The sequence below is a fragment of the Mixophyes fleayi genome, chromosome 1 (assembly GCF_038048845.1).
Source record: "Mixophyes fleayi isolate aMixFle1 chromosome 1, aMixFle1.hap1, whole genome shotgun sequence".
Taxonomy (NCBI): Eukaryota; Metazoa; Chordata; class Amphibia; order Anura; family Limnodynastidae; genus Mixophyes; species Mixophyes fleayi.
In genome coordinates this window covers 231906031-231922032 of record NC_134402.1, presented here as the reverse complement: position 1 = coordinate 231922032, position 16002 = coordinate 231906031, and the positions used below count along the sequence as shown (strand labels likewise).

The window sequence follows — 16002 nt, the reverse complement described above, 5'->3', positions numbered from 1 at the left end:
TTAAAATTATAGTATTACCTACAGACGGCTCCTACTTCTCCCACATCATTTGCACAGTCCCCTGATGGGCTTTTACACAGGTCACATAGCTGAAACTGCTTTGCCATGACATCACTGGCCTTGCCCCTGTGTATGAATCATTTAATGCACATAGAAACTGATAGCTAGACAGACTTGTTCCTTCCTCCTAATATGACAATCTGCTACAGCAGAGTTAAAGACAGCATGAAAACTTTAGTAAAGATCAAAACACTCCAGTTATTTCATGTATAGTATGCAGCCTAATAATATAAAGCATTTGACAAATATTAATAACATATACTGGCTTTACTTCTTTAAGTAAAAAATGACAGATCTTCTGAATGACTAAAGGTTTTCTGCTTTTAGCAAAACACACCCAAAACATTCTGAACAGACTTACTATAGCAATATTTCTGACAGGCGTTAAATGTCACCTGTCAAAACATACTAAAGTCTACTTAGGGCAGTTATAAACCACATATAGTTTTGTAGTGGATTCGGTCATTTATTTTTTCAAACAAAAAGGCTCACCAGACAGTGTGAACACTATTATCATGTTTAACCCTGCTTTATTAAATAAAATTAAATATAGTAGTGCAGAGATGGACAAGAATATGACAAATGTAGGAGCCAGCATTAAACACCTCACCCCTCTGTTCTCACCATACCCCAACTTCCCCAGATCTAGTGCACTTCGTAAATGAACGCCAGATGGGGAAGGGGAATAAATCAAAGAGTAATAATAGTAATCTGAATATTCATGTACTTTCTTTATAAGGATTCTTATTAAAATCTGATCAAACTCCATGCAGAAAATAAATTCATATCATAATCATCATCACCTGGATGAACCTCACTCTGGTCACTGTGAAATAATCCTGAAAATGTGTTTTAGTGCAAGTTGTTCTTGTGTCTATCTAGCGTGTTAGTCCCTGGTGGTACAGGTAGGTGAAGTATATTACATTGTAATATAAATCACAAGATGGACTGGATGACAGCTATAAAGATGCATTTTTGCTAAATCCATATACCGTAATCTATATGTAGTTAATGTTGTTTATTTAATGCCCTTCAACATTTAGTGTAGCTCTATACTACCAACTTACATTTGTGTTTCTTATTGTGTTTTTACAGTTAATATTTTATTATTACATAAATTATGACAGAAGAAAATTATTAACATATCAGAATTTAACATGTAAATAATAATATAGTCACATAGAAAATAACTCAATTTAATTTAATAACTGAAGAGGGTGTTAAAGTGAGGAAGGGAAAAAAAAGGCTAAAAGTATTAGTAAAGAAAATAAACAATAAAACTAGGTAAGGGTATGGAGTCTAAGTAGGAGAAAAAAATGAATGCTGTGTAAATTATAGCAATTATGAAGTTAATTTATAAAACAAATATCTAAAAATGTATTGTATTTATCATTTATAATGCTGGTGAGGGATTCCATATAACAGATAAGCCAAAATTTATAACAAGCTTTCCATATATGATTTATTAGGGCTGTAATATTTTTGGAATATCGCAGACAGGGTGATGAAAAAGGAAGTATGGTGGGCACAAAGAAAAAGAAACAACTGTGATTTCTTTTATCAACTGGTGCACTTTGTCCCAGAGTTTTGCAATACAGAGACAGAACCACCAAGTATGAGACAGGGTGCCCTTCTCCCCACAACCTCTCCAGTCTGCTGCAGGTGAGGTACCACCGAAAATACATTGTAAAGCCTTATTCCTTTAGTTTCTGTACATAGGGAACTTTCACTAACCCTTTCCTGATTTTAGCACATTTATCAACCTCTAGATCCCATTACCATATAAAATCATGCTTGTATTTTGCTGTGATTCCACAGTTAATAATTAATTTATAAAATGCAGAGATAAGTCCTCTCGAGAATGCTCTGCCCCACACAATGCATCCACACTATACTTCATTAAATCTGGTATCTGTGAATTCTGGGAAAATATTAAAAGGGCAATATCAGATAAAAATGTCATATATTTGGAAGACAAGCTTTGCAAGCTTTTTATGCATTAGTCCAGCTGGAAAAGCCAGATTATCCCATAACAGGATAACTTCAGTATAATTTGAGAGAAGGCCGTGTATTTGTGTCACATAATCCCAAGTTGAAATTGGAAAACGTAACGTTGGGGGTATTTGTTTCATAGAAGGCCTAACTTTGGGAGCAATCCATAAAAGTGTGCAGGGGAAAAGCAAACCCGAGAGATCAGCCTCTATATCCACCCATAAGCAAGTATTAGAATGGGTTAACATATTAGTCATGAAATATGACAGACTACGTAATATTTTTGTATAGTTTTTAATTGCATTCTGGGTCTCTTCCCAGACCAAACTTTGTGATCTCTATTGTAATGATTTTAGCGTATCACATGACACCCTAACTGGCAGAGTGCGGAAAAGATAAGCAATCTCAGTAGGATACTCACGCTACTATTCTTCCCTGCTATGAAATATGAAGATTGTTCCAATCATTCAATTTTTACTTTATTGACTCTATAAAACTAGGGAAAGTAGCAGCATGTAGGGAGTCAGTGTCTTGTAAGATAAAAAAAAAAAAAAAAAGTTTTAATCTGGAAGCTTGCTAATTAAATTTATACTTTATTTTTAAATGTTCAATTGTTTATAATGACATAGCTCATGGAATGGCTTCTGATTTTGCATTGTTCATTTTGAAATTTGAGACATCTCCGAGACCTTTAGGGGCATATTCAATTGCCGGCGGAAACGCCGAAAATCTCGCGCTCCACGGACTATTACCGCTATTACGGTAATAGTGCGTGGAAAAACCATTATTACAGTAATTTTCTCGCTGGATTTCAGCTCGCGGCTCCCTGATAATAACGGTAGTAGTTTTAACGCCGCGGAAACCCACGACAATTGAATATGCCCCTAAAGTCTTTAGAGGTCTATTTATGACCCATTGCATCTTAGTCACATTAATTATCGTTTCTTAACACGATAAGAAATGATTTAAAGTTGCTATTTATTAAAATTCTTTAGCCGGGACAGCCCATAAAAGTCTTTCACAGCAAATAGTTTATAGTAAAGTGAGCACAATCATGGTCCCTTTACTTACAGGTTCTGAAGGCATTTATACAATTTGCAATGTGGAGGAGCGAGCAATGAAGGGACCCTGTAATGCTTTCTCCGTAGGATAGAACGGCTAACACCATCGTCAGAAATTCGGAGCTTGATGAATAAGGCACTTATGGAGATAAGCAAGTATCGCCGATATCTGCTGCAATCCTCTAATAATAAGCAGGGTAGTTTTCAGGGGATTCAACGCAACACAAACCTCTATGAAGGTTGATAAGTAGGCAACGCAGTGAGAGAAGGAAGAAAGACGTGAACACTTGTAATAGTTGAGAGGAAAGCGAAATTTATGCTCACAAGCGCCAAAGTTCACACCTGCTATATATTGATTTTCACAAATTTTAGAAGCCAGAGCTTCTATCAACACGGGGAAGAGAAGAGCGATAAGGGGCACTCTTGTATGGTACCATTTACAAGTTTCAGATGTTAAGAATGTACATATGTAAGTATATTGATAAAAAGTTTAATGTGCCAGCATATTGAAATGTTATGTTTCCCTAAAAATGATGTGTGTTAATGTTTAACTGAATATTCAAGGGTTTTGCCATAAAACAGTTAAAAACAAAAATAGTAAAAACGATAGTCCTCCAAGTACTCCTTTGTCATTTAATGGTAATAATCAGGAAATGGCTAACATTGAGGGGGCTGTGCTATGGCACAGAGTGAGGCATCAAACCCTTGGTCAGCTATATATCAATAGCCATCTCAAATGCTTTGACCAGCTGATGACTGAGTTTTGGTCCCTATCTCCCACTTCATTCAATATTTTCAGCTCAGTCATGCCCTGGCATCCCAGTTTAGTGGGAACAAGCCTCAGCTAGTGGATTCCCCCTTGAAGAGTCTGGTGTGCAGGGTGGGCTCCTGCAAGGCAATATCTGTCTTATATGCTGTACTTCTCCCTCAGCTGTCACCGGAGGATTTAAACCTTCTTAAGGTTAAGTGGGAGACTAATCTGGGAGAGATCTTTAATGAGGACTGGGATATTATGACAGGTGGCACTAGAGAAGTTACTTCCTGCCTACAGTTCTAGCAGCTGCACTTCTATATTCTGCGTAGAGTGTATTTCACCCCTAGTGACTGCACAGACTAGACTGCAACTCCTACTGCCTCAAGTGTAGGGCCCCCTCTGGCAACTTTTGGCACATGATCTGCTTATGTCCAGTTGTGCAAACCTTCTGGGATGTGACTAAGTGTGTCGCTGCATTTCCTTCCTGCTAGAGACTGCCCCACTTGTGCTGGCAGGTTTGTCTGTTTTGGCCTTACACTAGAAAAGCACTTCGGTAAGCCCCTGTTTAAATATATATTCAATTTAACCTCACTTGCCAAGATGACCTGAACACAGGGGTGGATGGTGTCAGAACCCCCCCAGTGTTCCTGCCTGAATTGCTCTGGTAAATGATGTTAGGAAACAGAAAAGATTCATCTATGAAAGTAGGAAGGCTATCCACAAAGATCATAAGGCTTGGCATCCCTGGTTTTTCATTCCCACCAAGATGATTCCCACCAAGATGATTAAGATGTTGGAGTCTTAGGGTACTGTTCCCTATAGATTTGTTATCCTTGTCATGATGTGGTTTTCCATGCGTGTGCCACGCTGTCATGTTGATGTATAGCCACTTTGATGGGTTGAAACGCTGATTGATATTATAGTGCATCGCAATTACTGTTCACAATGTCTGTTGTTGCATTGCGCTCCGGATGGCTTTGAATTATTAGTACTGTATATGGTCACCTGGACAGATATGCTCTCACGGCACAGGTCTTAGTTAGAATTGTAGATGTTTAGATCATCAGGTACTCGTGTGTGTCCAAGTCCCTTTACGTGTTGAAAAATCAATAAAAATATGCATTTCTCATGGCACAGTGGTGGAACTACCATTGGTGCAGCAGGTGCGGTGCACTGGGGCCCATGGAGATAATGGGGCCCGCTGCATGGGGAACTAGCAAGTTGTGGACCTCGGTTCCCTCTGCACTGCTTCCCTGTACCGATGCCCACAGCTCGCTTGTTCTGCCTCTGTCATGGCAATTCGAAATTTTTCATGTAATTAAATTGCTTTCTAACCAGATAAGGACCTGAATGTATAAAGGAGCCCTTAAAGTATACCTGTCACAGTTCATTAACATTTTTAACAAACAATAATACAAAAAAGACCCCTATGTATTATGCTGCTATTGTCCTTTACTTTTGTTTTTACTGTCTCCTCCTTTATCAAGTGTCAGTTACTTCACATGTAAACAGATAAAAATATTGCATGTTGGGGAAAGGACATACATTCATACAACATTACTGCAACCATTCCATTCTTTAAATATACATTCAAAGAACATTATTTGATGGGGTCAAATAGGAACTGAACAACGATGCTAAACAATTTTACTTGATGGCAAAACTGCTAATCGCACAAGGTTTTATCTGCCACATATATTAATTATAACTCCAAGTCAAAGTAAAGAAAGGGATATGTATCATCACATCATGCAACGCAGCCTGAAAAGTATTCAAGAACATCTACAGAGGTAGCTGTATAAGTAGTAGTAGCAGGAATGCAGTGGCCAGGATGCCAGAGCTTAGGGTGCTGTGCCAGTTGTTTCTATACCTTGTGATGTGCAGAATAGCCATGTTGATTGACATAAGCCTAAAGTGACTTTCCAGTAAGGGTGTTGCTGCCTAGGTGCTATTCAGTAATATAGAAGTACACTACGGTGTGTATAGTATGTCACATTATCTTGCTTGTAGAGTGATTCCATACGGTGAACATACAGTATGTGGCAGGGTTCCCCACCCTGCGATAAGGATGTCATGTAATATCCTGTAGTGCGAGTTGCATGCAGCCAGATGCTCTATGTCAGCACTGATTTCATGAGAGCGGGTGAAACAGAGAAGAAACACAGGGACCTCTGAATGAGCACATGGGCGACGGTGCGAGGTCAGTAACTCAGGGACTACTCGCTGATACTTGGTGACAGTCCCCTCCCCAGGCCTCAGCATATATAAGAAGCATAATGATGGTGTATGTACAGAGGCGATATGCCACCCCGCCTTTGCCTCCTTACACGGTACAAGCCAGCGGCCTTCTCTCCCACCGTCCGCCATCCTTGGCTGCCTCCCACACCCACAATGTCACTCTGTAGACGGTGCTTACCTGTGTGAGAGAGATGTGCGCCGCCATCTTTGCAGCCTGTCGCGGGAACGCGCACAGCGTCAGACCAGACACCGGGGACGCGCTGTGAGGAGAGGGCGGGGATATGTATATTAGAACCACACACTCTACCTAGCAGGGGCGGGTCAATAAAAATGGGCGTTTCTATGCAAATATTGAGAAAATGCAGAACTAGAGAGGGTTAGGGCTAGGACGTGTTGTGGGTGGAGGGAGACGTTGGTTAATGGCAGGCGGTTGATAGTGTTGTTAGGGTAACCATATTTGGGAAAGGGAAAAAAGAAGACATTGCTGTGATGCAAATTTTAAAACCACGCCACATTTTGAAGATCCCATGCCCCTCTAGTAATGTCACACCCCCAAGGAGGTGGAACAAATAACATTTTGTTGCATGAGAATCAGGGTGGGAATCTAAGTAGTAATGGTGCCCACACCAGTGTACAGTATGTTATGTTGATGTCAGCAAATTGGATAAAGTAATTTCAATTAATATCGAGCAAACTTGTTTTTTGTCTGAAATTATGCGTAGAGCACGCTACTGTGTGGAAGGGCGTATCCAGCCGCAACACGTGGCAATAACAGGTTTTTACACACATTCACATGAACATACACATTTGTAATTAGTACACATTAATTGTAGTTGCAACACATAGTTATTTATATCGAAATATAGCAGTATTTATGTTTGGTATTGTAAGTTATATACATGTTAGTGAAATCAAAGGTTCAGGTTGTAGGAAATATGTCATGTTTGGTATCATTTTAATTCCCTATTCATCATCAGTTGTCCGGTTCATTCGCTGAAGAGATCACACATTGCATACTCTAGTTAGCGATGTTAGGGATAAATGTTTAAAGTGATACTGACTGTATAATGCAAATAGACTAGTTAAAACTAGATTCTTGGCGGGAAAATCAGAGTGCATCCCCTGGAGAGTTGATCCCCACCTTTGGATATTTTGGTTTGAACTGGCCTATGACCTGCAGTACCCTAGACCTTCCTGAAGCCTGGACCAATAGAAGCAAGCCACATCATCTTCATTGTTTTACTGTATTCACTGACTGCATATAAGCAGGGGCTCTGGACATAGTGACCAGTCTTCTTGACCACAGCCTTCAGACCTGAATGACTGTACACTGGATCCAGAGTGCTTGCGATAAGTAACGGCTGTACTTGTTTATTTTGCATTGTTATTCTGCTACTTTTGGCTATTAAATTACTTTGTGCTTTGGAACCACACATCGGGATTCGACAATCGTTATTCGATAGCGACAAAACGTGCATAAAAGTTAGTTATCCACCAGACCTCTATATACATTGTATCCAAGTTTACCCATATATAACTATTTTTAAATTATCTTTGTTTACTCTGGTAGCCTCTTGGTGTCCCAACCACTATAGAGGACACCAGTGTCTTGGGGGATTGGTTGATGATTTAAAGGGGTGGGGATGGCTGCTGCTGTTTTTTTATTCTATTTTTTATTTTTACTTCATCTTAAATGAGCAATCTGCTGTGATTGGCTTGCATGTTGCAAAAGTTCAGGTGCAGCATAGAAAAGAAATAGTAAAGTCCATTTTGTCCCTTGGTCCAGAAACCCTCAATCCTGTAGTTGCTCCCATCATCATCATCACCATTTATTTATATAGCGCCACTGATTCTGCAGCGCTGTACAGAGAACTCATTCACATCAGTCCCTGCCCCATTGGAGCTTACAGTCTAAATTCCCTAGCACACACACACACAGACTAGGGTCAATTTTAATAGCAGCCAATTAACCTACCAGTATGTTTTTAGAGTGTGGGAGGAAACTGGAGCACCCGGAGGAAACCCACGTAGACACAGGGAGAATATACAAACTTCACACAGATAAGGCCATGGATGGGAATTGAACTCATGACCCCAGCGCTGTGAGGCAGAAGTGCTAACCACTTAGCCACCGAGCTGCCCATCACTTAACTCTCCCCTCTCTCCCACTGCAGCCTCTCCTGCAATTGAATGTTAAGGTGCCAACAAAATAGCCTACTACAACAGACTTGCCTTTTTGCCTACATTCTGCAACCTCTAGTGCACTGGGTCCGAACGGAACTGAGAAGAGGGTGACTCGGTGCAGTACTGATTTGGCATGCTTGAGGTCATTTATGAAGAGCAAAATTAGCATCTAGATTTCCGCCAATGCTCATGGGTTTGCAGATTGAGATGGCATTTGCAGAGGAGCATAAATTTGCACAGGCTGAGGGAAGGCGTTAGACTAGGGCCATTCTTTGCAAAGTACCAACTGGGCGCACCACTGCACCTAGTGTATCACCCCTTTGTGATATTAGAGTCTGCAATGAACTTTTGAGGGGTGATGGGGCAAGGAGTTCTGAGGTTAGACAAAATTAATTTAGAGATGGAGTCGGGAATGAGAAAGAGGAATCGAGAGAGGGAGAGAGAGATGCAGGAAAAAAGTTGATTGTTTGGACAGAGCATGTGCTTAGAGTGCAGAATCCGAGACTGTGGGTGCACACTGTAAGAGACTTATGTGAGTTCTAGAGGTGAATTAGGGGCTCACCCTATCCAGTGAAGTGAATTGTCTCTTGGGTCAAGCCCCATTATGGTCCACAGTCACTTGGGGACTTAAATAGGTGTCTCATTTGCCAACATGATATTTCCCCATTATCACACTATGGGGGGTATTCAATTGTTCCAAAGTTCGAGCGCGGAAAAAATATTACCGTTAATACGGTAATCTCTCGCAGGATTTCAGCTCTCAGCTCCCTGAGCTGCGAGCTGAAATCCAGCGAGTAAATTACTGTATTAACGGTTTTCCGCGCAGGATTACCGTAATAACGGTAATCCTGCCCGGTCCGCGGGATTTTCGGCAATCCCGCAGACAATTGAATATGCCCCTATGGGTGGGATGATAATGCTGTGAAAGAGAATGTGTTCAAGTGGATTGTGTATTTAGAGAATGTACATAAATGCCATTTAAATAAATGATAACTAATTTATTCATATCAGAACCCTGTTACAGGACCCTGAAATTGAGGGAGCCTTGGAGGTCCCCTCAGATGCATGGCTCTGTGTAGCTGCCACCCATGCTACTCTGGGCTCTGCTCTCCTATAGATTGTAAGCTTGCAAGCAGGGTTCTCTTACCTCTCTGTCTGTATGTATTACCCAGTATTGTTTTATTAATGTTTGTTCCCAATTGTAAAGCGCTACAGAATTTGCTGGTGCTATATAAATAAATGTTGATGATGAGGATGATAATGGTGGGCACGGGCAGCAGAGAGCTTAATGAGTGCCTGCTGTGTGACTACCAACACTGCAAGGGATTCATTCTGCTCAGAAGGGAAGGGAACTCGAATTCCCTTCCTCTTGAGGAAGTGGAGGTGGCTGGCTTGTTAAAGTAGGGGAGGGGCCCAAGCAACCTTGAGGACCCATTTAAAATTTTGCTATGGGGACCCCGCAATTTAAGTTATGCCCCTGGTGCACAGCCATTTTTAGTCTACAAAAGGACTTGAAGTCTGTAAAGTACATAAGTACCGTTTTTTTCTTCTCTTTAAATGCCAACTTAAACATTTATTAAGCATACATCTGATCTGATAATCATTGTTGTTAGCTGTACTTTTATAAATCATTATGTCTTTCTCAAAATCTTTCTGGAGGTTATAAAATAAGGCAACCAGTTACACAGACAGGCTCACAGCTCTCAGCATGTCATGTGAAGGCAGAGGGCAGAGGAGGAGTGAGAGGGTTTTAAAAAGCACACATATTTTTTGCATGGGATTGCTGCTTTAAATTCACTTCTAGGTTGCAGAGGCGTCTCCAGAGGTACAGGACCTTTTTACTGAATATTAATAATAAATAATTGTGGAGATATAAGAGCAAAGAAAGTAGACCAATTTGGTGTAGAATGTAGGCTGGTGATATTTGTCTTCTGTAGTTGAGTAGTAGTGCTCCAGGTTATTCCTCTCAAAGATTATTGGAGATTTTATGTGAAGCTGAATATACAAGAGTCATCTTCTTCCAATTGTGTATCTTAAGCCTTTACTTCAGGCTTCAATGAGCTGTAATAGGCACCAGAAGGCTGTGGTAAGCAGCAGATAGCCTCTAATGGCTGCATTCTTTGAATCAGGCTGCAGATCTCACTATAGGCTGCACCTTCTCCTCTCCTCGCTCACAAATCAATTGAAGCTCTGGGTCTCGTCTTCAAGAGCCGGCCACTCAGGTATCCTGTAACAAGCCCTTCTCGGTGCAGACTGCCTCAAAAGCCACCCAAAATACTGAGGTCTCTCTGCCATCAGCTAGCAGTAGGGAGATCTTCCTCTTGAGATGGTGGGAAACCATGTTACAGCTGTATAGTTTAAGTTTTATTTCCCTTTTTACATGCCAGCATTAAGTTAGAGTCTTCTGCGCAACATAATTTGTGAGTATTGGGACAGAATGGTGGCACATCGGTTAGCATTGCTGTCTAACAGCGCTGGGGTCATGGGTTCCATTCCAACCAAGGCCCTGTCTGTGTGGAGTGTATTTTCTCTAGGTTCTCCAGTTTACTCCCACAGTCCAAAAACATACTAGCAGGTTAATTGGCTTGTGACAAAAATGGACCTGTGTGGTAGGGAATTTAGATTGTATGCTCAAATGGGGCAGGGACTGAAATGACTGATAACATATTCTCTGTACAGAGCTATATAAATGATAATAATAATAGTGTTTCTAACAATGTGAACAGCCCATGTACTTGCTCACTGACCTACTCAAAAATTGTGTAATACCCTAAAACTGTCACCTTTCAGGACATTGGCTGTGATTGATCAAATTAAGTTGTGCCTAATGAAGTTAAATAATGCCTAAAGCAATTATGACACACAGAAGGAGGGGTATACTTTTATAAGGTGATGTTTCTCAAGAATGGTAAGTATGTTGATAACTTTACATTGAAAATAAGTGTGTTACTCTGAAGCAACAGTCTAGACCAAGCGGAGTCCATGCCTCAAAGGCACAAAAATCCAAAAGGATTTATTCTGCTATCTCCACACAAGTTTTGTGCGTGAAAATTCAGCCTGCAAAAATTACAGTTATATTTATCTATATGCTAATTTTGAGGATGCTGTGTGTTTGAAAAAATTGAAAACATTGCTCGTATAAATATATATCCATGTATAACGTACATGTATTTATTGCTGTTATAAATATATATCTAAGTATAACTCACATGTATGCATTCCTCCCAACTGTCTTGATTTAGCTGGGAGAGTATTGATTTAAGGGCTTTTTACTGCAGTCTTGCCTGTGGACAGCTTTGGCGGGGCAGACTTATTTTGTGCTGATTTTGTGATTCTCAATGGTTGAAGGTACGTTGTATGCGTTCCATTGGAAGAGTGTTTTAAAGGTGGTTGCGGGTGGGTTAGTGCTTTAAAGCACTGAATATGCCCCCGTTGGGACGTGGCTATGCCCCCCTGACACGTTACCACTCCCCCTCTTGTCACATGCTCATTGTGCCCATTCACCAATTTTCAAAAGTTGGGAAGTATGTCTATATATTGCGGTTATAAAAATATACAGTATCTATGTATAGTGTACATGTCTATATTGCTGTTATAAATTAAAATTGCATCATAATATGTGCTGAAGAACCTTGATCATTAAGCCACTAATTGCATGTAAGAGGATGACAATTCTATACAGGATATATTTAAATCTGTAGAAGTTTGTAAATTGCCTCACCCTCTGTCTCAACTATAGGACTCGGCTCCCAGCACAGGAAGAAAGAGGGCCATGGCCCACCCCTCTCCTCTCAAATAACTATTAAAAGGCAGGAGAATGCCAGGGAGGTTGTGTTATCCACGTCTAGTTGCTATCCAATAACGATTGTCGATTGCCATAATGTGGTTCCAAAGCACAATGTGATTTAATAGCCAAAAGTAGCAGAATAGCAAATCAAAATAAAATAAGTACAACTGTTACTTATCGCAGGCGCCCTGGATCCAGTATGCAGTCATTCAGGTCTGAAGGCTGTGGTCAAGTAGACTGTCCACAGAGTCCAGAGCCCCTGCTTATATACAGTCAGTCAATACAGTAATGCAGATGATGGGGCTTGCTTCTATTGGTCCAGGCTTCAGGAGGGTCCAGTGTAATGCAGGTCATAGACCAGTTCAAACAAAAATATCCAAAGGTGGGGGTCAGCTCTCCAGGGGATGCACTCTGATTTTCCCACCAAGAATCCAGTTTAAACTAGTCTATTTACATTTATATTACACAGACAGTATAATTTTAAACATTTATTCCCTAACATCGATAACTAGAGTATGCAATGTGCAATCTCTTCAGCGAATGAACCGGACAACTGAGGATAAATAGGGGATTAAAATGATACTAAACATGACATATTTACTGTAACCTGATTTCACTAGCATGCATATAACTTATAATATTAACCTTAAACATTGCTACATTTTGACATAAATAACTATGTGTTGCAACTACAATTAGTGTGTACTATTTACAAATGTGTATGTTCGTGTGTATGCGTTTAAAGGTGTAAACCCTGTTGCCACGTGTTGCGGCTGTATACACTTCTCTACGTCTTAGCGTGCTCTACGCATAATTTTCAGACAATCAAGTTTGATAGATATTAATTGAAATGACTTTATCCAATTTGCTGACTTCGACAGGTTGGCATAAGCATTTTTGTTCTTTAACCAGGGGACCCACTAGCAATATCGCTGGCGGGGTGGCACAAAATAGTTAATATTAAAAGAAAGAAACCACAATCATTAACCCCAAGCCTCCTTGAGATGCGGGGCGAAGGGGAGCAATTCAGAATTTTGCAGACCTGCTGCTAATTGGTGAGCCCATGTTTCCATAGCCCTGGTAACCCATTCTAATGAAAACATAGGTCTGAATGAAGTACCTGCCGCAGTGTAGATAGACTTTAAAAATCCCTCTATCTTGCGGTAGTGTATTATCCTGCAGGGTGGCTGTCCCTGGTATAGGGAGTGTGGTGTGGCATGCTAAGCATGCCACCGGTGAATCAATCCTTGGAACTTGTTCCCAACGGTTGAGGTCCTCCTCCTGTAATGAATACAAAGCCAGATACCTTTGCAAAATAGAAAATTTCCGATCTGGTTGTTTCCAGTATACTTCCGCTATTTTCTTCAGTTCTACTGATGGAGGAAAGCGGATCACACGTTTGCTAGCTTTTTTAAAGCGAATTTGATCTGATGTTCTAGTCTCTTCTAGATCCAGAATACCTAATATCTGACGAACTGCTACCACCAGGTCGTCAATTCCTTGATATCTGGAAAAATCTTCTAGGTCTATGACCTGTGTAGAATCAGTGTCTTCTATCAGCTCACCCTCCCTCCAAATCAGGGGTCAGAAGTTAGTGGATTGGTGTTGCTTATTTTTGAGTAAGGGTCTTGGCATATCCAAGAACTGGTTTAACCTATCAAGTCCTCTAACTAGGGAAGCTGACCAAGCTGGTTCTACTGTAGGAGGGTCTTGTGAGGTGAGGATAGGTGAAGCATCAGCCTGTCCTAAGTCTGTGGGCTCGTCGGTCCCCGTAGTCCTGCCTGTTACGAGGGGATCAATTGCTACTGAGGTAGAGGGGAGAAACGCCGCAACCACTGGAATCTCTGTTGGTTTAGATAGCAGCTTTACCAATGTCTCAGCCCCTTGTGTCAGGGCATTTGCCCATGCTGGCATTTCCGCTAGTGGCCTTGCGCTAATCTGAGTCTGTGCGGACAGGGAATCCCCCCTGCAGTCAGCACAAAGCGCCCCCGGGTCCTGTAGTCCAATTGGTAACTTATCTTTACACTTGGAACAGGTATAATATTTTGCCCGAGATGCCTTTTCCATATCAGATATTTTTAAGGGAATAGTATAACAGTAAAAAAATGAAATACAGGCAATCACTTACAAGCAAACAGAGATACTAACTAGTCTATGACAGAGTCAAAAATTAGTATCCCTGCTAATGTTATGCATTATACAATTAGTATACTATATTTTAATAAAAATGCTATTGCAACAACAATTTAGATTCAATATACCCCTATTTATGTTATAGAGATATAAGAAAAGTGGTACTTAGCCTTCCAATCAGGCTAAGATGTCTTTTGGAGCAGGAGAGATCTGTCAGCAACTCAGTGCCCCTGAGAATGTCTGCTGCTCTTTTTCCCAGGCAGTTGTTTGACGCCCTTTGGAATAGTTCACTAGCTTCAGACTGCAGGGCAGGGCCGTCTTTCTGACTGGGCACGATGGGCAGGTGCCCTGGGGCCCAGGGGGAAAAGGGGCCCAAGTCAATGACAATCCTGTAGAAAAAAAAAAAAAAACTTACCTTTTGCGGTCACCTGACTGTTCAGGTTAGGTGGTGATCCGGCTCCCTCCATGGTCTCCTCTTCCGTGCGCTGCTCGCAGTGAATGTCGGGAATGATGTCACACCCGACATTCACTGCGAGCACAGCATGGAGGAGCGCAGTCAGCACGTTGGACTAAAGAAATAAGAAGAGAAGGGGATCGGCGTTTGAAAGGTAAGTTAAGGGGGCCCATATATATATATATATATATATATATATATATATATATATATACAAAGAAACAGATACCCACTACGGGGGCGCGTAACCCAATACTGTATGCAAAATCACTATCTATTAGTAGACATTAATAAGGTAAACACAAAGTCCAAATTGCAGGAGGCAGCCAGTTTCCAAAAACAGATGGTGAATCTGGAATATCTAAAAAAGAAGGGTAGAAGAAACAGGGCGCCACATAGTGTATTACCACAATACAATATATACTGAAAACGGATAGAGTATGACAGAGACAGAGGCACACATAAGATATATATATAGTGGGATTTTCAAAATAGTGATCAGAAAAGACACTTGTGCCAACACACTGTTATCCCAGGTGTGATCACCACTAATGAATATTAGGCGTACCAGATATAAAACTTGTCAAGCATGTCCATGAAACTGTTAGGGTTCCCAATGATATAGGTTGTCTCCAAATCCTCAGTATTAAAAGAAATCGCTGCATAACCACTTGAATCTCCATGGTGCAATGTAATAGAAAAAAACTAAAATAGTATAATACTGTATGCAACAGATTTTATTTAATAAAAGTAAGTATCAAACTTACATAAAAAACATTTATAACAGGACACATAAAGGTATCTTTAAGGTGGTACTCATCCAAGCAGCATGCATTTCCCGCAGGGTAGATGACAATCAGTCCCAATAAAACTCCACAGCGGATCTCTTGCACAGGTACCCTGATAGCCTGCAGTGTATAATATACCTCAACGCATTTCGTCCATACAATATCAAGGACTACATCAGGAGGAAAATATACGGATCATGCTTGACAAGTTTTATATCTGGTACGCCTAATATTCATTAGTGGTGATCACACCTGGGATAACAGTGTGTTGGCACAAGTGTCTTTTCTGATCACTATTTTGAAAATCACACTATATATATATCTTATGTGTGCCTCTGTCTCTGTCATACTCTATCCGTTGTCAGTATATATTGTATTGTGGTAATATATATATATACATATATATATATATATATATATATATATATATATATATCTATAATATAAATGCCTAGTAGCGTGTGTTAGTCTGTCTGTGTGTGTGTGTGTGTGTGTGTGTGTAAAAAATAAAACCAAGCTGCAGTGCCACCTGCTGGGAGGAGTTATACACT

The 16002-nt window shown here is 40.6% G+C and overlaps 1 protein-coding gene across 4 annotated transcripts in view; it reads right to left on the bottom strand.

Moving 5' to 3' along the window:
- EPS15L1 (epidermal growth factor receptor pathway substrate 15 like 1) overlaps window positions 1-6369 on the bottom strand; it is a 142236-nt gene extending 135867 nt beyond the window's left edge. For all 4 annotated transcript variants that reach the window (XM_075207366.1, XM_075207358.1, XM_075207376.1 and 1 more), the window contains exon 1: window positions 6284-6369. In XM_075207366.1, the coding sequence (XP_075063467.1) occupies window positions 6284-6310 (27 nt within the window). In that variant the 5' untranslated portion in view covers window positions 6311-6369. The remainder of the gene's footprint in view (window positions 1-6283) is intronic.
- Window positions 6370-16002: the final 9633 nt, after the last annotated feature.